Source organism: Sparassis crispa, assembly GCF_003851025.1.
Source record: "Sparassis crispa DNA, contig_000011F, whole genome shotgun sequence".
In the NCBI taxonomy this organism is placed as follows: Eukaryota; Fungi; Basidiomycota; class Agaricomycetes; order Polyporales; family Sparassidaceae; genus Sparassis; species Sparassis crispa.
In genome coordinates, this window is record NW_020939757.1 from 29,500 (window position 1) to 52,976 (window position 23,477).

The window sequence follows — 23,477 nt, forward strand, 5'->3', positions numbered from 1 at the left end:
AAGCCTGGCCCAACTTGAATTGAAACACAGCTGCACAGACACGAAAGTTGAAAATCCGTACCTAACAGCGCTTGAGGATGTAGGAAACCGATTTTGCATTACTCTGAGGAGAGGCGAACAAAAGCCTGAAAGCCTGTATATACAAGAAGACTTGACCCGATGCTGAGACGAACGAGACGTAAATTTATGATGCGAGAGAGCTCAGTGTAAAATCGAGATACCTCTCTTGTAGAAAGCTTGACTACTTGCGTCGTCAGTCGGAGGACAACGCGCGAAGAGAATTCTTCTAACTTAACGTACATAGATAGATCGTCTTTGTCCAGTAATATCGCAACCGTGCTCTGGTAGAGTCTTCCAGAGCGACCAGATAGATATTCACGAGGACAGCCCCGATATTGGTGGGCGCGTGGTACCGAAAATTCGGACCCCAGAGCTTGTCTGTGATTTGCCTGTACTGAGTGAGGATAAATACTATTCGATCCTTCAAGTTAGGACTTTCGCCAGCTCGAGACGGGCCACTACGTAGGAGCAAATATTAAAACCGTATCGGAGCCTGTACCGTTCTGGCAGTTCCATGACGGAGCCTGTCTTCACATAACGGTCGCGTTGGCGACCAAATTGCGTGCGGAATATTGCGCTCGACACCGGAGCTGGCGGCAGGCCCAGCGGGCCGAATCTAGCAGCCGAATCTAGTGTTTAAGTTCCCTCAGATCGGCTGAACGGAAACAAATCGACTTGGCATTTAACGCGCACAGCAGGCTAACCATGTGAGGACTAGTTGACTGTACTATATAGATAGTTCTAAACTCACTCACCGTTGCAGTTGTTGTCGCCCGAGCTGGCTGGGATTGACCGTGGCCGTTCGAATTCCACCTCACTGGCAATCGCATGGCCGAAGATGCAAATGGCAGTTTTGCAAGATTCTAGACTGTCAGCGTCATGATGGATTTGGATTCCGCTTGATCACAGCATCGGAAGCACTGAACGCGGAGTGTGGCTCGCGGATCTTTCCTACCAAATTCGTGGCAGCCGTGGGTCTGCTCTGATCGAGCGATACCACGCCGCCTGATGTATTGACTCTCAATATTATCTATGCTTCTCCCCCTCGTCCCGGGGTGCACTCGCCTCTTCCGTGGTCCCTCCTTCTTATCGTCCCCCTCGACGACCACGGTCCGCGTTCGACCTGCGCCGCTGTTCCCTGCGGTGAGGACGACGCATGCTGCCATACGCTCTCAAGATTGCATGGTTCACGCTGTCTCTGGCCGGTAAGTCTCCTCCGCATCCTCTAGCTACCGGTGGGAATAACTGTTGAATAATTCGCAGGATTGCTGGCTAGCCTTCTCAGCATTCCGGCGGTCAGGAAAGTGGTAGATTGCTGCTGGATACCCCTCACGTACACCGTGATGAACATCGTCCTGCAAGGTGTATTCTGTCTCGGTGAGTGGTACTTCTCGTATGCACCAAATCCTTCCGAGTGCCGACTATTTCGCCGAAAGGGTTGATCTGGAGAATGAACCCCTTGCTGATGCCTAGAGCGTTCTGCATAAGTGAGTCACACGTCTTCCCATTCCTCTCCTCCGCTTGAATGAAGCAATCATTCCAGCGCAAGCGACTCTTATGACCACTGCCTGGTTCATCCTGACAGCCATGTGCGCATGCGTCACACTCGCAACGTCTATAGTCATATACCGTTCATACAACGCAACTCGCATTGTGACCGTGGCGGAGATGTAAGAGTTCAAATCTGTCAATAAATCTGACGATCTAATCTGACGAAATTAATTAGTCAAGGGGTTATCAAATGGCGTCCCGTCTTTCTCTCAATAATGGTCGGATATCCAGCAGTAGCCCTGCTGGCATACATCGTCGTCGCTCTGAAGCTGAGCGCAATACAGCCGAAGGATGACATGCATTGTGATACCACCAGCCCAGTCTGGTGCGAATTCTCATTTGAATGCTGTGATAGCTGAAATTTATCCGCATATGCAGGGTCCGCGTCCTGAGCTATGCAGGAGTTCCGCTCTTGTTTGCCGTCCCTTCGTTTCTCTTTTCTTGCACGTCTGTATTTCTTCTCTCCTGGAACCGACTCGAGCATCACAGCCAGGTAACGATGCCCATACCCGACAATCTGACCTTATTGCCAACTCGCCGAGCCTCTGTCCTCAAGTACCGACAGTCCATGCAACCGACGCAGAGCAGCCTCGCACTGCAGGCTCTCCCAGAAGCTAAGCAGGATCTGCTTCCGAACGAAGAGGCAACTTCGCCAAGGACAACCCCCACACTGAGCACGATCCTCTACGCCATTCCCTCCCCCCCGGCATCCCAACGGGCATCCCGCGCCAACTATCTCTCCGGCGGGCGGGCGCCAATATCCCCGCTGCTTGCGGAGCACGCGAAGCGTTATCATCTACCCTTCTCCTGGCGGGCGACAAGCTCCTCGAGCTCATCGCCCGAGGGCGCGGGTAATCCACAGGGTCGCCCAGGGAAGTCTCCATCGCCGCTCACGTTTGCCATGCCCTCCGCCGCGTCCAGCACAAGCGCGTCGCCGGTCGCTCCGCCGGTCCTCTCCGTGCCCGCTGAGGAGGGGAAGGAGGCGCTGCAACAGAATGTGGCGCATGCATTGACCGAATACGCGGACATGGAGGAGGATGCAGACGCGGACGACGTGGTGAGCGGCTCGATACGATGGGCGACGGACTCGGCGTCGTCGTCGTCGTGGTCCAAGTCCGAGATCGAGTTCGCGCCAATGGGGGAGAGCATCGCGGACGAGACCCAGGCACCACTCAGCAGATGTGCCGTGCAGCGTGAGTGGGTTCACAGTGTCGGCGCGCCTGGCTCATGCCCTTGTCCCATGCCTACAGGCCGAGTATGTGATTACGCGCTGCCTGACCGCTCTCCTGCGCATCTCAGCCCGCTCGTGTGGCGGATTCTTGCATTTCAGCTGCTAGTGTCCGTCACGCAGATACTCGCTGTGATCTCTTCTCTCGTGGACGTCTTTGCGGGACACAGCCCGCCTGCGGCGTTCGGCACGCAGCACGTTGCGCTACTCCTCGTAGCGTGGATGCCATCTGTCGTGTTTGGTATTGCTTCCCCCAGATGTGTCATGGATACCGTGACCCAGGCTTGGTCCTCCACTATACCGAGGAATCGATGATCCTCCGCTTTCGTGCTCTTCACAGCGCTTTCGGACTGGCTTGGTAGTGACCTCCCGCTCATTCAGCAACCCCCTGTACCACTGAACTCACTGTCGTTCCCACTAGCTCCCCGCCTTTGCGTCGGCCCTTCTGCCGCGCGTGCGAGTCCTGGCCAGATATCCAAGCTTACATTCTTATTACCGTAGGACTAATGTTGGTTATACTCACATGCGCGTTATTTTCGCTCCCTACCGATTCCGCTCCTAGTTCTTGCATACCCCTGTATTCTTAGTGTACGTCTTATATCTTGCACTTGGAATTTTGGCACGCTGCGATGGTTTGCAAGTTGAGATGCATTAGACATATCGGGCCTGAAGAGAATATCACCCTAAAATACAGCTGAGAGATACTAGATACAAGCAATCAACAACCACGACGAGAGACAAAGTTCTAACGGGGAGTTATATTACTGCAGGTGCTTCGAGAGGAAGCTAGGACTCGCCTCTAAATCCTGTAATGTTGCTACGGCAAAGACAAATTTGCGGTCCCAATCTGTGACTGGTACATGTTACTGTCAAATAACTGAACAGGTGAGGAGGCTACGCCAACATACCTAGTGCGAAGATGTTGTGTTGCAGGAACTGCTCGAGATCCGCGAGTGGCGTTGACGGCGTAATGAGGGTGTACGACTTTGCCTGCGAGCGGTCGAATTTCGTCATGTACTGTGAGACCTTGTCGCTCTGGTATTCCCAAACGCGTCAACTGCCGTCAACGGATACTGTGGCTAATGCAGAACGCGTAGACGTACAGGATCCGCGTTCCCAGCCTCCCACTTCGCCTTGAGCGCTGCAACTTCGACATACCCCAACGGCTTCCGGTTGCGGCCTAGAACTCTTCAGCAGAAGCGCGAAAAGGTGAGGATCGACTCGTAGGGTCCGCAGCGGTGAACTCACGGTATATGGGAGAAGTCGCGCTCGTACGCCAGTTCTATCGCGCGAGAGATGGCTTCGGTGGATGGGAGTGCGAACGCCGGCGGCAGTTGCAGGTCCTGTTTCCCATAGAAATATGAGCGGGGTCAGTATGTAGAATCGCGGATCCGAGTCGGAGCTGGGTCTGACTGACCTCGACAACTGCTCCGCGGTACTTGTCCGGGGTGGGGAGTGGGAAATTCTGCTGGACTTCAGACATGACGAAGGCTGCAGACATTGCGATGCTAAGAAGAGATTGCGAGGAGCAAGGAGGGAAATGAAGCTTAAGGTTTCGTCGACGGTGGAATCAGGTCATGTTCTAACTTCTGAGAATGCGGTCTGCTACAGGAATTACGGCATTTTGGCTGATAAGCATGCGTGTAACAGAACTTATCATGCGTAATCGCGCATTTCCCGTTGTGGAAATGCAGACGCGACGCGTAATGCACGCAAGCTGTCCTCCCTCCTCCCACTAACTTCCCGCATTAATTATGGCAGACCTATCCAAATTCGCCATCTCAGTCAAAGCAGACGACCCGAAGAAGAAAGACAAAGAGCCAGAGAAAGTTGGCGAGGGGAAGAAGAAGGAAGATGACAAGCAGGGCGACCTGGTCAGTGCATCACCTTCGTTTCGCGACATTTGTCTGACATCTCGAAGTCGGAAGAGGATATTCAGCTCCAGAATGAGCTGGAAATGCTCTTTGAACGTTTGAAGGTGCGTGCAGGCTCGAAGGTCCACCATCAGCGTGTACTGAACCCGTAGCAGGAGTCCGACACCGAATTGTACCGGTCTGCGTTGGAGACACTCCGGACATTAATCAGGACGTCAACGTCATCAATGACATCTGTGCCGAAGCCGCTCAAATTCCTTCACCCTCACTACCCTGAGCTGCAGAAGCTGTACGAGACATGGCTGCCCTCGGAGAACAAGGTACGATTACACGCGTGGTTTTGAAGCATTTCCGACTTATGAGCTTGAAGAGTCTCTTTGCCGATATACTATCCGTACTCGCCATGACATATTCTGACACGCAACCTCGAGGGACTCTGCGCTACCGTCTACTCTCCGCGTCGCTCCGTCCACCTTCGTCACCACTCGCCGACCCCGGCTCGTGGGGACATGAGTATGTCCGTCATCTTGCAGCAGAACTCGGCGATGAGTACCGCTCACGCACACTTGAAGAAGAAGAAGAGAAGCCGGACGTTGACAAGGAGACGGCGAAGGTAGAAATTGTCGGCACCGTGAATGACCTTTATGCGTTGGCTATGGAATGCGCAACGTTCCTGCTTCACCACAATGCAGAGCCAGACGCTGTTGACTTGCTGGAAGAACTCGAGATCGCGTACCGGATATCAGAGATCGTGGACGACAATACGTACGAACGGGTATGCCAGTACATGATTGCGTGCGCAACTATTACTCTGCTAGACAGCGTATGCCTATCCCTGACTCCGCCATTAGATGTGTGAACCTCCTGCCAGCCTCGGAAGTCGTTTCATTCCTGCGCACGGCACACCAGATCTACGTTCAACACCACAAATTCCCCCAAGCACTCACGCTGTCAATTCGTCTCGGCGATCCAGACCTGATCCGGAGCGACTTCGACGCGCCTGCGAACCCGCTCATGAAACGCCAACTGGCCTTCCTCCTCGCGCGTGCGCAGGTGCCAAAAGAATGGCTCGACCCGCCATCTACCCCCGACGCGGACGAGGAAGTGCCCGAGCTTCCCGAGGATCTCCTCGAATGCCTGAGCAACACCCGGTTGAGCGCGCACTTCCGCGATTTTGGCAAGGAGCTGGGCGTGCTGGAAGCCAAGAGCCTCGAAGACGTGTACAAGTCCCACTTGGAGAACACAAGTGAGTAAATAAATATGAATGTTCGCAAGGATCGTTTACACACATATTATATAGGGTCGACTACAGCGAATGTTGATTCTGCCAGGGCGAATTTGGCAGGAACGTTCGTGAACGCCTTTGTCAACGCCGGGTTTGGCAATGACAAGCTCATGGTCGAGGCCGAGGAAGGGAACAGTTGGATCTACAAGAACAAGGATCATGGTATGTATTGTTACCGTCCAGGATTGTATTGAGGTCTGATCGTAGATGGGTAGGCATGATGAGCGCTGCCGCGAGTCTCGGTCTCAGTCTGCTATGGGACACGGATGTCGGCTTGAGTCATGTGGACAAGTACACCTACTCTGCGGAAGAGCACATCAAGGTAAGCTACGTCGCCTAATTTGTGCGGTGTCTTAAGCTGATACCATAAATAGGCAGGGGCTCTCCTTGCGACAGGTATACTGAACACTGGTGTTCGAACTGAGGCAGACGCGGCACTGGCTCTCCTCGGCGAGTACGTTGAGAACAAGTCGGTACCACTGAAGACGAGTGCCATCGTCGGCCTTGGCCTTGCCTATGCCGGATCATACCGTGAAGACCTGCTGGCCGTGCTCACACCACACGTCGCGGACGATAGCGTGTCGATGGAGGTCGCGTCGTTGTCTGCCCTTGCCTTGGGTTTCATCTTTGCCGGGAGCGCGAACGGCGAGATCGCCAGCGTGATCCTGCAGACGCTGATGGAGCGCGACGAGAAGCAGCTTGAAGAAAAGTGGGCGCGGTTCATGGCGCTCGGTCTTGCTCTGCTCTACCTCGGTACGTCTCGTAGTTGCGCGTTTCGCGTTGAGTTCGCAGGCCAACGGTTTGTCGTCGCTGGTGAACAGGCACGCAAGAGCAGTCGGACGCGACTATCCAGACTTTGCGCGCTATTGACCATCAAGTCTCCAAGCAGGCGGAGATCCTTGTCGACATGTGTTCCTACGCTGGCACCGGTGAGGTACTGAAGGTTCAGGCATTGCTCCATCATTGTGATGAGCATATCGACAAGACACCGAAGGAGAAGGAGAAGGAGAAAGAGAAGCAGCCGGAAGGTACACCGGAAGAGCCCGTCAAGGACGACACGTTCCAGGCGTTCGCAGTCTTGGGCATTGCTTTGGTCGCGATGGGTGAAGAGATCGGCTCGGAGATGTCACTACGACAGTTCAACCATCTCGTACGTGCGCCAACTCTTATTGTACATTGTCGTTTCTTACTTTCTCTCTCAGATGCATTACGGAGAACCAGTCATCCGGAAAACCGTACCACTTGCGCTGGGCCTCGTGAGCGCATCAAATCCACAACTCCCCATCCTCGATACGCTCTCCAAGTACAGCCACGATAACGACCTGCAAGTTGCGCTCAACGCCATCTTCGCAATGGGCCTTGTCGGTGCAGGCACGAACAACGCGCGACTCGCGCAGATGCTGCGGCAGCTAGCAGGCTACTATCACAAAGAACCCGATTGTCTTTTCATGGTCCGCATAGCGCAGGGCCTTGTTCATATGGGCAAGGGCACAATCACGATCAACCCCTTCTTCTCGGATCGCAACATCATGAGCAAAACGGCTGTGGCTGGTCTTCTGGCGACACTGACCGCATTCACCGATGCGAAAGCATGTAAGCTTGCGTGGTTCTGTAGTCTCTCCCGGCCCATGCTGATGCTGTTGTTCTGACAGTCGTACTCGATAAGTATCACTGGATGCTGTACTTCCTCGTCACTGCGATGTATCCGAGGTTCTTGATCACGCTCGACGAGGAGCTGAACAGCCTCCCTGTGACTGTCCGTGTCGGTCAGGTGCGATGATACTCCTTCGTGTCACTTACTACTTGCTGATTCCGTTCTGTAGGCTGTTGACGTAGTGGGACAGGCCGGGAAGCCAAGAACGATCTCCGGCTTCCAGACGCATCAGACGCCCGTGCGGTTGGGCACGACAGAACGGGCAGAGTTGGCGACGGAGGAGTACATACCATTCGCGCACATCCTGGAAGGCTTCGTCGTCCTCCAGAAAAACCCGGGGTGGGAGAAAGAGGACAAGATGGAGTTGTAGTTTTGCAGATGTTCTGCACGAATCTAGTTGTTCTGCTGCACCTTCCGCGTCGTGGCCCGTCCTCTTTAGTCTCACGAAATTGTGTCAAAAGCTTCTGTCGGTAGACGGTTTACTGCGCAACACGACAGCCAGCCCATCCAGATTCCGCAGATGTGTTTGGAGACAAGCCATAACAGCTGCTAGTTTCGATACCTGGGAGGGTTTGCGCGTGGCTACGCCTACGAAGCACCAGAGTCCGAGCTTCAAATCCAAGTCCGTGCACCAAGTGCCGAGTTCGAGCCTCCATATTAGTTACTACCAGGAATCTTCACTGAGGGCATGCATATTCGTACAGTTCCCGGGGGCCGGGACGTAGGGGAAATAGGAGTAGGGAGTTTGAATTTTGCACGTGATATGTGGCTGAGCTGTGGCTGATAGCGCCGTCACGCTCTGGCCGCTGGGATAAAGCCCCCTACCTCCCCGGGAAGGATGGGCAGGAGCCTGACTGGTGTTGTGGCTACCTCTTGAAGCCTTACCACCGTTACATCTATCTCACACGCAGGTATTTTGCCGCGATGCACATATTTCCATCACATTTCATGCCGTTCATGCACGATTAGGCCGATATAGAGATGCAAGGTTGACAGGCGGTTCCGGTGAGCGGCCACTGCGAGCGGCCGACGTTACACGAGACAATTACGGCCCCTCCTGCCACCACTAGTACTTCCATTGCCTGTGCTTGCATCCCCTATCTGAGAGTCTGCGGCCTTCAGTTTTGTTTGTTCGCAGGAGATATCTTAGCGTGTAAGTACAAGGTTTTCACCTCCAAATCTCCTCAGACGCTATGCTGATTCTACCTTGGCTACCGACCTCACCAACCTGCACAATTCTACCAAGTTCTTGACAAGAATTACCCTACCCTTTGAGTGATTTGGATGGCATATTATCAATGGTATTGAGCGGCAGCCAGAGAATCTGAAGCTACTGGTACAAGCTCGCGTTACGTGTTGTGACGACGAATACCGTATTCACCGTAACGTAACGCAAGCGCGTCCAAATCGACCTTCCTAACCTCTTCCCATCATTTTACTCGCAAGCTTCAGACACTTGCCACGGATGCATCCCTCTCAAGGCCGGTCAAGGAGACAGCATGACAGTTTGGATGAAGGCGGGGCAGCTTCACCACTGTTGGTCCCACGAGGGGAAGAGTCTCGTTCTGAAGTGTTCTCTCACCCTCATATTTATTCTCATCAGTCTGAGGGCTACCGAACGCCACCCTCGTCAAGAACGGGCTACAACATGAATCGAGAAGCTTCTTCATCTCGCAGTCGTCGTGATGCTGAGGACTGGCGAACTGCGGACCCGTTGCACGACCGCTACGGTTATTCCAGCTCCACCAAAGACAATTATGGCAGTTCTAGTAGGGATGACCATGACACCTCAGACCAACGAGAGGCAGATTCTCGGGCTACTCGTGGTAGCTCTGACGTCCATGCTCCAGGTCGATCGTGGGATGGATACAGTCAAGACTATCCCCCACCATCCCATCCGGAGTCATCGTCATGGGCACCTTCCCGTTATGACAGATCCAACGGCTATGATCAATGGCCAGAAGGTAAATCTATGTCCGGGCACCACCGGGAGAGGGGTAGAAGTCGATATTCCGACGACAGGCAAAGTGAGGGATGGGTGAGGGATGACCGTAGGGAAGGTGGTGGCTGGCGACGTGATTCAGGTTGGGAACAACAACAAGCTGAGGACCAGCCTCGTCCATGGGAGGAATCCTCCAGGCCATTGTCAGGACCACTCTCAGAGAATTCCAGGCGCGAGGATCGCTCTTGGGAGCCAGCCGCCTCATGGCAATCAAATCCTCGCACTGGCACCCAAGGACAACGCAGCTACAACTATAACCGCAATCAGCATTCAAACAAAGGTTATTCCAAGGGTGGAAAAAAGCAGAATCACAAGCAGAAGCGTGACTGGCGTACGGATGATGGGCAATTGAACAAGTGCGTTCCTTGATATCCCAGTATGTCATCTTCTTGATGTCCATGGACAGTTGGACTCGAAGAGAGTCGCAAAACACCTCCCACAAAAATGGGAGGCCTGCAGCAAAACGACAACAGCGCCGCTCACCTTCACCCTCGTTGGCTCGATCCCGGTCCCCTGCTGATTCGTACCGTTCCCGACGGTCTTCCCGCGGTCGCTCGCACTCCTCAGATTCGCCTAGACGTCAACGGAGGGATCCGAGTCGCGTGGGCCGTGCTGGTGGTCGCAGTCGTAGTCCCACTGACAGGAGTCGCGGCGGCGACTGGAATAAACGGCCAAGGAGGTATTCCAGATCACCAACATCGTCACCCCCAAGTCCTCGCAGTACGGACAGTCGAGGGCGGAGACGTCCACGAAGCCTCTCTTCGGTTACTAGCACGAGCAGAAGTAGGAGCCGGAGCCCCAGTCGAAGCCCAAAGGAGCGGCCACGCACGGTGCATCGATTGCCTGTTGCCACGTCAATAAGCGATATTGCCCTATCACTTTCTAGGACCCCTCTACCTCGATCGACGGACGTATTACCCATTGCCAGGCAGAATGGGAAAGCTGATACTAACGGGAAGCGTGCTGAGGTGAGTGGCCTGTACTGCAGCATGACGATAGCATTCGCTCACTCTATTTACAGCGTATGCTCCCCTCATCACGAAGTGGGAGAAAACGTGCCGAACCAAACGACGATGTGTCTATGCCACCACCGTCAGATCTACCCAATCTTTCGCGGACGCCTTTACCCGCATCCCCTACGAGTTCTCCCACAGACGCGCGCCGCAGATCCTCTAGTACAGCTACGCAGCGTATCATCTCATCCAAGAGTGCGGGGTTCAGGCCTATTGGCCAGGCTAGTTCTGCCGTTAAGAGGTTCTTTCCAGGAGATGATGATGAGGAGCCTGAGACGAGCGCCGATCGTCAGCCATCCCGCATTTCTCCTCCTTCTACAACTCAGTCTCGACTTTCGACGTCTGTCTCCACTTCACAGTCAGCCACTGATGTTAAGCGGACACGCGTGGAGAAAGAAATTATACCTGCTCATCGCCAGCGGGGCGCGGAAATGTTCATTTCTGACGAACATAGGTCTTCTCTCCTTCCGAAGAACGAAGTTCGACCCTCGGGAATCTCTGGTCGCCGACAGGAGACGTCTTGCCATTCATCCCTTCTTGAAGACACGGGGATGTTTGTCGACAGCCAGCATGGGGAGGTTCGCTTTCAGGTGCAGGACGCCGGACCAGAGACCGATATGACGAGACCTATGACCCCTGTCAAAGACCCAAGGGATGAGCTATATGCCATCATCAGCCAGGTTGGTGAGGGTACATTTGGCAAGGTCTACAAGGCACGGAACACCAGTAATGGGAGGTTCGTTGCACTTAAGCGGATTCGCATGGAAGCAGAACGAGACGGCTTCCCCGTCACCGCTATGCGAGAAATCAAACTTCTTCAGTCTCTACGTCATGCCAACGTTGTCAGGTTGTACGAAATGCTGGTTTCTAACGGTGAGTACGAAACTCGTATTTTGCACATCATTTATTCTGATAATTTCCAGGTTCTGTCTATATGGTCTTTGAGTACATGGATCACGACTTAACCGGAGTGCTCTCTCAGACTCAATTTACTTTCTCTCCGGCCCATCTCAAATCGTTTTGCCGTCAAATGCTTGCAGGTCTAGCTTATCTTCATCACAAGGGAGTTATACACCGGGACATCAAGGGTTCCAACATCTTGATCAATAATCGGGGAGAGCTAAAGCTTGCAGACTTTGGCCTGGCGCGGTTCTATCAAAAACGTAGGAAGAGCGACTACACCAACCGTGTCATCACTCTTTGGTATCGACCTCCAGAACTGTTGTTCGGAAGCACAGTGTATGGTCCTGAAGTCGATATGTGGAGTGCTGGGTATGATACTTTTTGTTTCGTGACATTATTGTGCTCATATTGCCCAAGATGCATCATGCTCGAGCTGTTCACAAAGAAGCCCGTCTTTCAAGGTAATGACGAGATTCATCAGCTCGATGTCATCTACAAGATACTAGGAACTCCTACCGTTGAACGATGGCGGAATGTCACGAGTTTACCTTGGTACGAACTTGTTAAACCCAAGGAAATGATACCAAATCATTTTAGAAGCCTATTTGACAAGTGAGTATCCAAAACGTACATGGTATGGATGTTGCTCACCGATACTGGACAGATGGCTATCTAGCGCTGGCCTTGACTTGGCGGAGCGGCTATTGACATACGATCCCGCACAACGCATCACAGCATTGCAGGCCCTCGATGCCCCTTACTTCTGTCAAGAACTGCCTGAGCCCACGCCACCCGTCGGGTTTGTCCATAGACATGTGTTGCTAATGCATTGAACTAACGTTAACTCGTCACAGACTTTCTACACTGGAGGGAGAGTGGCACGAATTGGAGACTAAACGCGAACGTGCCAAGAAGCGCAGGAAGATTGAGGGGTAACGATTATGCTCACGCCGTCCGCACGCAATGTAGGGCTCGTACAGACCCATGGACTGTCATATCAAGTACTACTAGCCATCGTCACTCAGTCAGATCACGCTTGAGTCAACGTCACCAATCCTTTCTCCGTCAAGTGTTGTACAATCGATTCGACCTAAAAAGAGCGTGACCTGAGCGTAGTTCCGCATAAGATAAATCCATATAACATACGTTCGCCGCGGTCATGCGGATCTGCATGTCCCAACGTTTCGTGAATGGTGCTCCTGTGTCCTCTGCGACTTGCTCCACGTCTCCTAGTCCTCCTACCTTACCCTGCGCGTCATCCTCTTCCCCGGTGACTTCAAACCAGATAAGCTTTTCAACCTGGTCTATCGATCCTTTCAGGCGACCCTGCTCAATCATCTTCCTAGCCATCGTCTCTGCTGCACCAGGTGTGAGGTCGAGAAGAGCTCCGAGACCGCGAAAGGTGATATTATTGTAGATCTTCGAACTCGCTAGGAGGTTATGCTCCATAACGGCTCGGTCAAGAACTGTGGATGGGCCCGTGCGCTTGCTGGCGTTCGGGTCATCCACATCGTCGTCATCAGCAACCGCAGATGCCAGACGGTCGTTGGATGATAGTGAGATTTTTGCAAGTTGATGCGGTTTCAGTGTTCCCTCGAACTCCTGGATCTCGGCAGAACGTAGAATACGATCGTGGAACATCTTGAGCAGGATGTTGTAATTGGGGAGGTCTGTGGTCCGTTCGTCGCGACAAAGAGAAGCTAACACGCGAGATCGGTTGGGTCCAGCGGGTGCAAGGACAGCGCACGTAACCGCAGCGGATCTGCTGGATATCAGCGAGAGAAAACAAACAAGAATGAATCATCTTACAGCATATGCCGGCGCTCATCCTCGTCTATCTCAGCAAAGTAGCTCAGTTCATGATATCTGCTCGCAGCTTCCAAGAATTTTCGTGTGTAATCACTGATGCGAGCTTGACAAAGCTTAAACTGGAGGAGAGTCACCCTGTCTGTGGTCGAGTGAACGAGTAATGCAGCACGGTTGTAGTATGTTTCGGCTTGGACGGAATCCTCATCTTCGAGTAGAAGACGGACTATTCGTACGTATAAACGCAGTTTCGCATCATCGGGCATGGCTCTGACAAAGTAGGGATTCAGTTGGATCTTACGGGAAGACGTTCACTGCTCACCGCTGGCCCGAATCCGTAGAGATACCCATCAGAACGCGTGCAGCCTCGCTCCATTCTTCCTCCTGTTCTATAAGATCTGCCAGTTGGAATCGCAAAGAATTGACCTGGCGAAGTCTCTATGTCATGCCATGATCGAGACCCTGGCTACTCACCTGCTCTTCATAGCTCACGAGGCGCGGTTGGACAGTAGCAAGCGTATCCTCCACGACACGCTTTCTCAACTCATTGTTCTTCACAGCTCCTTCTGCCAGTGCCTTGACAAGTTCAGATAGGACTTGTCGACCAATTATCAGCCCAACATTGTCTTGCACCACGGTTTCCACGATCGTATGAATGTCTTTGGCAAGCTCCGCTTGATCCGGGCGAGATAGGACTTCAGCAAGTATGGATTGGTATGCTGAAGTCTTGTCCTTCTGGTTGAGCACAGTAATTTGGGCAAGTCTGCTTTCCATTGCCGTACGAAGCAGGTCGATGCCTGTGGCGTTGAGTAAGAGGGCGGCGGACGCGCGTCCAGTGGTCGAGATAAGATTAGATCGCGACGCGCGGTCCGAAGACTCAGCGGCGCCACTACTCAGAATTTTCGACATGTCCATTCTCCAAGTAACACGATTAAAATCCACTGCAGTCAACATGACTGCTGTACGATATAAGACAGAGAACGCGCATGGCCGGAGCAAGGAAAGCAGCCCTTCGAAACGGTCGACGAATAGCTCTCCGTATTTGGCAGTTATACCGTCGTCCACTCTCAGGCTCGTGGCACGGCCTGCTATGTCACGGTAAATGTCGCTGTGCACTACATTACTCAGCCACCCTTCTGTTGTCTGAGAGAACGAGTTTCGTGGACTGCAGCTGTTCCCGAACAGGTTGAGACCTTCCCAGGTTGTCTTGGGGATTTCGACTTACATACGTCTGTGCGTGACTGATATTGTGATCCATCAGTGTCCATCCACGGGCCATATATCTCAACAGTTGGCCAATCCTGCAGCGATTCTACTCCCTCACCTGTCCACGAAGGTCTTCCCATAAAGTTGCCAGTATCGTCGGTGTTCCTCCTACAGTTCTCTAATCTGCTACTGCTGCTAGTCAGCAAATATCATTCCATTCGTTCCGTCCTCGGCCGAGGTACTACCATGTCTCATTTACTCTACAACACCGGTCATAGACCATACACCTTCGAGCTTCCCGGTGCTATCCAACCCCTCACTCCGCCAGAAACTGACAATGACTACACCGGGCAAGCGCAGACACCGCTTCCTCGGAGTGCAACGGATTATGAAACGCACACTCCCCAGCCGTTTCCTACCTCAGCAGAGACCTCTACTCCCCTTGGCCGTAGAGGACCATCTGTTACCTACGTCCACTCTGGCCCTCGAGAGTCTCGCGAGCGAGTGGTTCAGAGGGGTCCCAAATGGCTTGTCGTTGTGATACCTCCCCCATCCTTTACGAGAGAGCATGGTCAACTTGGACATACCCTATCAAATGGTTCTCCCGACCGATTATCTCACGGACTTCTGATGCCGTTGTTCTACACAGTGAGTGCGGGATTGATAGTGATTGAGGCCGTACTGAGCATGGGGTACAGATGGGAGGGCAGTTGAGTGCCATAGCCCGTGAGTACGGCTTGCCGAGCTCTGTCGGTTTATGTCTATACTTGCGCACCAACCAAAGCGGACTCTCTCTGGCCCCGCGGATTTCAGACGAATCCTGGCAGTTACTTTGGGGACACTTGTTTGAGGCGCGATCTCCAACTGTTCCTGTCCAGCAGCTGCCGATCAGTGGTCAAATTGAGTTCGAGATAGACATGTCCAAGGCACGTTGGTATGATACTTGGCTTACTTCATATCGCAAGGACGTGGCAGATGTTCCCTATTCTGTGACACATTCCCGTCGGCAGTCTGTTTCGCACTGGCGTGGCGATAGCAGGACGACGTTTATCGAGGATGACCAATTAGACCAGTCCTCCCTCACGCAGCAGGCGAGGGCAGCGGCTCGCATTGCTCCAAAAAAGTTGTCTCTACTGGACCGCTTCGATACGTCGTCTGCAGCCAGAGCCGCTCCACATCTCTTACCGCCCCCGAGTCCGAATGGTGAATTAAACATCTTCCACGCTCTATCACCAATAGTACAGGAGGTCGAATCTCCCAATCCCAAGAACAGCATAGACAACCTCGTGAACTCATGGCGAGTTGGGGCGGCTCTTTCTCGAAGCCCGTTAGCCCCAACAGGGCAGACGAGCCTTGATCCTGCAAATATGCCCAATACCCTTAATGATCTACGCGATACCAGTACCAGTTATGACGCTGAGGCTGAACTAGATCTGGATGAGTATACCTGGTCCATATCGTCTGCCGGACCTCCCGATTATGATGAAAGTGCCTCTATAATGTCGTGGGTGTATCCACCTTCCGTTCATCTGGACAGGCGACTTGAGGGCTCGGTGTGCCTTACCCCATCCATCTGCACCTCATTCGGCCCTCCCGACGACGACTACCAATGGTCGGTTCCATCTACGCGTTTACCCACGCCCGATATTGCATGGCGTGCTCTGGAAGACGCTCCCCTTAGTCCCTCCGTCTGCACATCGCCTGGTCCTCCTGATGACGACGACTACCAATGGTCTGTACCGTCAACGCGGGTGCCTTCCCCCGATATCGCATGGCGTGCCTTGGAAGATGCACCTCTTACTCCTTCGACTTGCACATCGTTTGGCCCCCCAGATAATGATGACCATCACTGGTCAACGCCCTCGACGCGGCTGCCCTCTCCCGATATCGCGCTGCGAGTCCTAGAAGACGCTCCTTTATCGCCTCTTACCACAACGATCTCAGCGTCTCTTTCTCTTATTGGACCCCCTTCCCCTCCACGGCACAGCGACCCCCTCGACACGTCTTCTCCAGGATCAGGCGAACGCGCATTACTGAATGGATCGAAGGCTGGGAGAGTCTCCCGCCCAACGCATGCAGATCACCCGTGGCCTACAGATCCAAGTTGTATCGAGGTATCCACCTGGAGTCACATCTGGCCATACTATAACACGCAATGTGCAGTCAGAACTATACAGGGTACGACAGACCATCAGGGTTCAGTTCCATCTGTATTTATGACTCTTTCCCACAGGTACGAGGCATCGGAGTCAAAACGATCTCCTGACAATGTCTCGCATTTCGGAGCCTGTCCCATGGAAGGAAGTATGGCCGTATGTAGCATCTCTAACCCAGATACAGAGTCCTGTAGGGACTTCGTCCACGTGTCCCCACTTAAGGCGGTGTATGTCTGACTTGTGCTTTCTTCGATGCTGAAGACATTGACCTGATTATGCAGATCCTGCGGTATATCCGTTCTTTGATTTGTATCCAGCGCTTCCGCCGACCGTTTACACTCTCCCAACGCGTTCCTGTCATGCAGGAGGCGAAGGAGTCCCGGCGCCCGAAGTCAGCGCACCAAGTACCGTAGGCTCTTCGGACGGGTACCCGTATTTCAATCTATGTGCGTCCGCAGTAGACTTTCGTGTCTCTCTCTGTATCAACGTATCGCACTGATTCTTTCATCTTTCACCTACATCCAGATCCTGCGGTGTTTCCCTTTTTCGACTTGTACCCGACTGTCATAGTTGCAGATACGGAACACTATGGTTCAATGACTCGTGACGATATTTCGGACACTGCTCCGTGGATGCATGTATGGCCGTACACGGAAACGGCAAAGTCACAGACAACGCCATTCAAGCAAGTTACGCCGTACATGGGCTCTTCTGCTAAATCAAACACCCCGCCGTGGAAGCACGAATGGCCGTATACAGGGTCTCGGAGGTCTCTCGAAACGGTTGACCTTAGCACATCAACATCAAGATATCCGACCATGGTGTTATGTATGTTTTCCAAAGCAGGCGTGTCCTGCCGCACGGATTGGTCTCATCATATTTTTCACTGTCGTGTGCAGATCCGGCTGTCTACCCGTTCTTCGATCTTTACCCTGCTATCACTCACCTCCTGGCTGTCGACGAAACTAGGCAGAAGGAAATATGTATCGAATTTTATGGGCAATATCCCGTGCTGCAGATCTGTATGGTTGAATCCACACGTTACACATTTTCCTTACTGATGCAGTGAACTCTAGATAAACCGGTATATCCTCATGTGGTGATATATCCCAGTGTAGACGGCGTGACAAAGCCGGCCAAATCTGAGTTACTAACGAACGGCAATCCTACCGAGGTGACAGAAGGTCATGACGTGCAATCCAATTTGTCAAGGGGGTATCCAATTGTTCAGCTGTGTATGTTCAGCTGTTGGTTCCATACATTTCGTGCTTTAACTCCAATTCTGCAGATCCAGCGGTGTATCCATCGAATCTGGATGAGATCTACCCTCGTAAAGGTGCAGCTCCATGCAACGAGTCAATTTCTCTTGCAGTTGACGCCCAATTTTCGACGCAACATCCCGGTTTGATTATTTGTGCGAGACTATGAATGGTGTCTGACGTTGCTGTCCATAGATTCCCCGGTCTATCCGTACAACCTCGACTTCATCTATCCATGGGCTCAACGGCATTCAGTTCAGCTGTTAACTTCTTCGCCGAAGGATGACTCAGGGACGGCACCGGCAACTACGTGCCACATGTCTGCTTACCCAGCACTACATCTTTGTGTGTTCCATCCCTGTTCTCGAATGATACATTACTGAAATACTGACAGATCCAGCGGCTGATTCTCATGATCTCGTAGAACTAACCGTGGAGACCGGGGTTGCATATCCGCATTTGAGGCTCTGTCTGTATATCAATGTCGCTTCGTCTTATCTGTCCTGATGAGGCGATGCCAGATCCAGCAGTGGATCCCTTCAGCTCAACGTATCCCGCAACCTCGGAGGTTAATCATGATTCTGGAGGCGACAAGGCGATTGGAGAAGGTTTGTACCTGACTTTCTGTTTCTGCACGAAGATAACGTTCTACGGGTTAACTTACGGTGTTCTTACGCAAACATTTAGATACAGATACTCGGGCACCTGGAGAGTCTCCTGCTAATCACTTCGGTAAGCAACTAACTAGGCATGCCATCCCATCTCTGGTGTCGACCGTAAATTCAGCTGGGCAGACCGCCGGCCAACTCGGCGTAGCAGACTCAGGACACAAGGGGAACCTGTTGTCACCCGCTAGCTCTCTGTCGGGCTTGCCGAAGGACTATCCTTCGGTGACACCTTGTGCGTGATGCCTCATACGGACAACGACAGCTCCCATAATATTCATTTAGATCCTGCAGTTCACCCCTGGAATCTGGACGAAATCTACCCAGCTGCTAGCCAAGTAGCGTTGATACCCATGGAAAATACCAGTAGTACTTTTGATATGCACTATCCGCGTCCCATTCTCTGTATGTCATCGGTTTTCCTTGGTGTATATGGTGTGATAAAATGACCGGTGCTTTCAGATCCTGCCGTATATCCGGCCAGCTTGAACGAGATTTATCCATCCGTCATCCCAGCTCAGCCGGGGCGGACCACGGGATCGAGGTTCGCAGACCTCTCTGTCTCTGTGAAGCTTCGTGTGACGTATCCGATCTTTGATTTGTGTGCGTCGTATCTGTACGGATTCATGGTGATGTCAGTTAATTGTGTTCGTGCAGATCCATCAATTTACCCACACAACATCTTAGACATCTACCCCTCTAATACACTGGACGTCGGGTATGCGACGAAGCATAAGTATGTTGGATTCTTGGCCTTGTGTTTTTTCGGCCTACATTGACTCACCTGCTTCTTTGTCGTACCATTCAGTGATTTTAACAGTCTAATTGGTTCTCTGATAGAGACGTCCCCCTCTAGTTCCTTGGGTCGTCCATGTAACAATCCTGCAGTTCCTATGAGACTGGAAGCTGAATGTCCTACATTCGTGATATGTTAGTACGTTTCCTTATCCTATAGCTCCTAACAGTCTTCTCAAACTTTAAAAGATCCCTCGGTATATCCCTTCCTGGATATATACCCTCCTGCCGCGATTGGTGGTGTCCATCAGATCGAGCAAAGCCTGTCTATCCCACAAATTGCTATCACGAACACTGCGACGCTTCGTCGAGTCCCAAGATTCACCCATATGGACTTGCATATGCAGGTTTTCAGTTCAGGATTCATCTCCACCACTGAAACATCTCAGAAGGATTCCATTGCACGACGGAGCACTACTTCGCCTGTCACACGCTTGCGTTCCCGATCTGGTACGATCAGTAGCAGGTTTTCCCTCTCACAAGCAGGGATGGTTCCTGCTGTAGATTCGTCACCCGTCTTTCAGAGCAGAGTGCCATCCAGCGCCATTCCAGATACCTCGTCCAATTCAACCAAGGTGTCGGTGCCTGCATTATCAGCACCCGGCGAACATCTCTCACAACCTCCAGCAAGTAGAGGCTCAATTGGACTTCCTGCGCATCCTGCAGTGAATCGAAGGCTGTCGTCTGCGTTCTCCAGACCTATTTCATCCTCCTTTTCTGCCCTACCTACCCTGATAGAACCGGAGCACCTCGATGATATGCATGACAGTGGCGAGGATATGCGGCGCTCGTCCTCGTCTGCTGCAATGGTGGGCAGTGAGGCAAGCAGAACTAATATTCCACGCCCGATCGGGTTACCCCCACGAGGCAGAGTTGTCTACGAGTCCCAATCTGCAACACTGCCACAGAGATCCCTCACATTGAGTGTGGGCGCGGATCTCAGTCGCGCGAAAACCCTTCCTTCGAGGCGTCTGCCACTCATGAATCGAGCTGGTTCGGTACTGGAGAAGGCAAGGGCGTTTGATCAGTCAGGGGGTAAGAGTGTGTTGTTCTTGTTCTCCTAAGTAACTTACAAGTTCTCCTCTTAGTCCCTTCAGGGACAGACGAGGAGCAGCCTCATTGTACGATGATGTCGGCTTTGGCGCAATTCCCTAGCCCCCCGCTACCCCCCTTGCCGACGGAGTCAAATGGTAGATTGGTCTCGAAGCTCGACCGTTCAAAATATCCCTTCTCTTAGATTTGACATCTAGGGATGTCGTCGCTCCTTTGTATATCATTCGTAAACTGTGAACCAACCCTAGACACCAGGATCTGGAAGTGCAGCTGTAGTTGAACTTGTTTTCCGCAGACTGCCAGCGTACATGTCACTGGAATGGGTACATAAGGGTTGCTCAGTGACAATCGAGAATATGGCCGCTATGTAGTATGTGTCTCCGGCCCACCGATCGACTTCCTCGCTAGACGGAGATGGATTGCGTCCAGGAACGAACTCGTCCATGAAAGTTTCGACAGGAATTCCGAAAACGCGTCCGGCCATCTTGCTGTCAGAAGCTTTCCTCAATAACCTTCTGGCTCCGCCGTGAATTGCGTTCAACTAAAAGATTTACCACTATGAGATGTTGACCTTACCACTGGGAATGCACTGAAGTGTTTGAGTTGGCGCCATTCAAATGGTCACGTGACCGCGGCCTCACGTTCTCTGGTTACGGCTGGGAGAATGCCTCCAGTTCTTTGTGAAGCAAAGGATTACAGCGATTCAAAATTCTATGTTTGTGGTGTGTGATGGGAGCGCTCTGCGACAAGAGTTAAGCAACAAGGCGGCCGAATGGTTTCTTGACCCCAACTGGGGATGACATGTGGGAGAGCATTATATAATTACGCCAAATCGGGGAGGTAAGAATGCCCCATATTTCCCTCTTTCGCCTTCAGCATTCCCCATCTCCATAATTTGCCCACCTACCCCTGGACGACGACGAACACGACGACAAACATCGCCTAGTCGGCGAGGACAGGAGTGGTTATGTCTGCGCTGAACACCAACGCCTGCAATTCCACCAGAATGCGGCAAGCAAAGGTATGTTCATCCCGGCCACTCCGTGAGCCCACTCACGGTTGTTCGTAGCGGACATCATCTCCAACAGTCTCACTCTCGCATGAAACATCACCTTCGGGAGAACCGCCATCTACCCCGTCCCCTCGCGGACGCCCCGCGTCGCGCTACCCGTCCTCACTCGCGCTCGGCGAGCCCGGACGCGTCCCGTTGCACCGGCGGGGGACGTCCAAGACGTACGAGCGACTTGAAGACCTCCTGCGGGAGGCAGGATACAAAGAGACGCGGATCTTTACTCCAGAGGCCGAGCGTGCTGAGGAAGGCCGGCGGGGGAGCGTGCGCGGCGGCGTGGACGCCGTCGTGGGTTTTCTTGCTGGGTGGATACCCGGCGCGGGCAAGGGCGAGGACTCGCCCGGCGAAGACGCAGTCGTGGCGGGTAACTCTGAGATAGGTGAGCCCGTAGCCGAAGAGAACCAGAGTTGGACTCCGCCCTCGCCGCTGGGCCACCGAAGCAGCAGGACGGACTATAGCCACAACAAGGGGAAATTGCTGATTTCATCCTCTCCATCTTCCACCACACTCGCGTCCTTGCACAGCTACCGGTCTGCTCACTCGAGTGGCCGCACGGCGAGCCACATGGGGACGGACGCGCCCCCGCGAGTTATTCAAACCACTTCACAGTCACTACGCCCCCGCGCCTCCGCGTCGGACACGCTTCGCACGTATGCGCAAGTCTCTGCAGCGCGTGGGTACCTCAGACACATGGTATCCGCGCCTAACATCCCGAGGCAGCGCCTGCCATTGACGTGTGAGAGCTCTGCCGACCGTCGGTCAGTATGTCTGGACGAACGCGCACCGCCCGCTCTTCCTGCGCGGTGGTTCGAATCCATATCGAAAGCCGTGCTCGGTTCGGACACCGGACGCGCTCACATGGGCGGGCCAGTCCCGTCCTCGTCCCGAGATGAGCGGGCGCGAAGCAGCAAGTTCACACTGTCCGACCGTACGAATCACCCGGCGGTGGGTCGCGCGTCGGGGCTTCCCCGAGGGCTCTCAGCATACCTGCAGCGCAGCGAGACCGCCCCCGGCGCGGTGAGTACCGCGCAGGTGATGTGTCGCTCTGCGCCCGCGTCACGTTCGTCGTCGCGCGTCAGGGGGCGCACATCTTTCGGATCCTTCCGCGACCCGCCACACTCAAGCAAGAGGCGCCAGGGTAAGGGTGGCGTGCCGATACTCGCAAGCACGCATATCGAGAACGAGTTGTGGGGCTTGCAGTGGGTAGACCGCGGGCGCTTGCTCGTACCGCGGGCAGGCGCGGAAAGTGTCATCGAGAATCGAGAGGACGAAGAGGAAGAAGAAGAAGATGACGACGACGACGACGACGAAGGCGAACTTGACCTCGCACGCATTCTCGTGCCCCCGAAGCGCCAGTACTCGATCCAGAGCCTCCGGAAACACCTGCACACGGGACGGCGTCCGCCTAGTCGCGGTGGCGTGCGGGATGACGAGGACGATGATATCGTCGGCGGACACTGGCGAACGCGGCGCGGGTCCATGGATGAGGGCCAGCATGCATATGCGTGGGCCGCCCTCGGTGCGCCCGGCTTCGAGAGACCGGCGAAGAGGCGCACTGGCATCCCACGTGGATGGACGGGCCTCGGGAGGCGGTCGTAGCCGCGACACATTTCACTTACAGCAACGACGCCAGCCTTCCTTTCCGCGAGACTCTTCACGCCTTGACTTGACTCAATCATGGATCATGCACTCTAGGGTTCCAACACTCGGCATTACACTCATTTTTAATACTGTATCGGTATCCTGCTTCATATCGTTCTGGATCCACTTCACGTCACTTCACTTCGTCGGCGCTGCAAAGCTTCATCGCCGACTCATCAGCACATCACACATTACACGATACACTGCACAATCACTTATAATCGGTACAGTAACACGTTCGTTCCGCGTCTGCAGGT

The 23,477-nt window shown here is 53.3% G+C and overlaps 7 protein-coding genes across 7 annotated transcripts; 5 read left to right on the forward strand and 2 right to left on the reverse strand.

Annotated features, from left to right (window-relative positions):
- Nucleotides 1–1,216: 1,216 nt before the first annotated feature.
- SCP_1100090 (predicted protein) lies at nt 1,217–3,154 on the forward strand (the record flags this gene model as incomplete). Its single annotated transcript, XM_027762446.1, has 7 exons — nt 1,217–1,265; nt 1,324–1,437; nt 1,497–1,547; nt 1,604–1,730; nt 1,787–1,936; nt 1,990–2,804; nt 2,862–3,154. The coding sequence occupies 7 exons, from the start codon at nt 1,217–1,219 to the stop codon at nt 3,152–3,154; spliced, it is 1,599 nt and encodes a 532-aa protein (XP_027618247.1).
- A 403-nt stretch (nt 3,155–3,557) lies between these two features.
- On the reverse strand, nt 3,558–4,340 carry SCP_1100100 (hypothetical protein; the record flags this gene model as incomplete). The annotated part of the gene is made up of 6 exons (XM_027762447.1): nt 3,558–3,584; nt 3,637–3,692; nt 3,748–3,874; nt 3,943–4,027; nt 4,088–4,182; nt 4,257–4,340. 6 exons carry the CDS (start codon nt 4,338–4,340, stop codon nt 3,558–3,560), a joined length of 474 nt encoding a protein of 157 aa, XP_027618248.1.
- A 253-nt stretch (nt 4,341–4,593) lies between these two features.
- SCP_1100110 (26S proteasome regulatory subunit rpn-1) lies at nt 4,594–8,022 on the forward strand (the record flags this gene model as incomplete). Its single annotated transcript, XM_027762448.1, has 12 exons — nt 4,594–4,713; nt 4,761–4,817; nt 4,869–5,033; nt 5,084–5,508; nt 5,565–5,959; nt 6,014–6,160; nt 6,214–6,320; nt 6,373–6,751; nt 6,820–7,148; nt 7,201–7,591; nt 7,651–7,769; nt 7,822–8,022. 12 exons carry the CDS (start codon nt 4,594–4,596, stop codon nt 8,020–8,022), a joined length of 2,835 nt encoding a protein of 944 aa, XP_027618249.1.
- Nucleotides 8,023–9,300: 1,278 nt separating this feature from the next.
- Nucleotides 9,301–12,506, forward strand: SCP_1100120 (Pkinase-domain-containing protein; the record flags this gene model as incomplete). The annotated part of the gene is made up of 7 exons (XM_027762449.1): nt 9,301–10,010; nt 10,061–10,622; nt 10,676–11,540; nt 11,591–11,939; nt 11,988–12,182; nt 12,235–12,369; nt 12,425–12,506. 7 exons carry the CDS (start codon nt 9,301–9,303, stop codon nt 12,504–12,506), a joined length of 2,898 nt encoding a protein of 965 aa, XP_027618250.1.
- A 94-nt stretch (nt 12,507–12,600) lies between these two features.
- SCP_1100130 (COP9 signalosome complex subunit 4) lies at nt 12,601–14,330 on the reverse strand (the record flags this gene model as incomplete). Its single annotated transcript, XM_027762450.1, has 5 exons — nt 12,601–12,660; nt 12,717–13,332; nt 13,380–13,646; nt 13,699–13,802; nt 13,851–14,330. The coding sequence occupies 5 exons, from the start codon at nt 14,328–14,330 to the stop codon at nt 12,601–12,603; spliced, it is 1,527 nt and encodes a 508-aa protein (XP_027618251.1).
- A 498-nt stretch (nt 14,331–14,828) lies between these two features.
- On the forward strand, nt 14,829–20,694 carry SCP_1100140 (hypothetical protein; the record flags this gene model as incomplete). Its single annotated transcript, XM_027762451.1, has 19 exons — nt 14,829–15,230; nt 15,281–16,760; nt 16,816–16,965; nt 17,020–17,184; nt 17,264–17,566; nt 17,638–17,760; nt 17,815–17,973; nt 18,027–18,140; nt 18,193–18,342; nt 18,392–18,466; nt 18,519–18,605; nt 18,685–18,729; nt 18,784–18,897; nt 18,948–19,067; nt 19,125–19,265; nt 19,320–19,398; nt 19,471–19,592; nt 19,647–20,492; nt 20,546–20,694. 19 exons carry the CDS (start codon nt 14,829–14,831, stop codon nt 20,692–20,694), a joined length of 4,824 nt encoding a protein of 1,607 aa, XP_027618252.1.
- Nucleotides 20,695–21,516: 822 nt separating this feature from the next.
- On the forward strand, nt 21,517–23,178 carry SCP_1100150 (predicted protein; the record flags this gene model as incomplete). Its single annotated transcript, XM_027762452.1, has 2 exons — nt 21,517–21,531; nt 21,580–23,178. 2 exons carry the CDS (start codon nt 21,517–21,519, stop codon nt 23,176–23,178), a joined length of 1,614 nt encoding a protein of 537 aa, XP_027618253.1.
- Between the last annotated feature and the right edge of the window lie 299 nt (nt 23,179–23,477).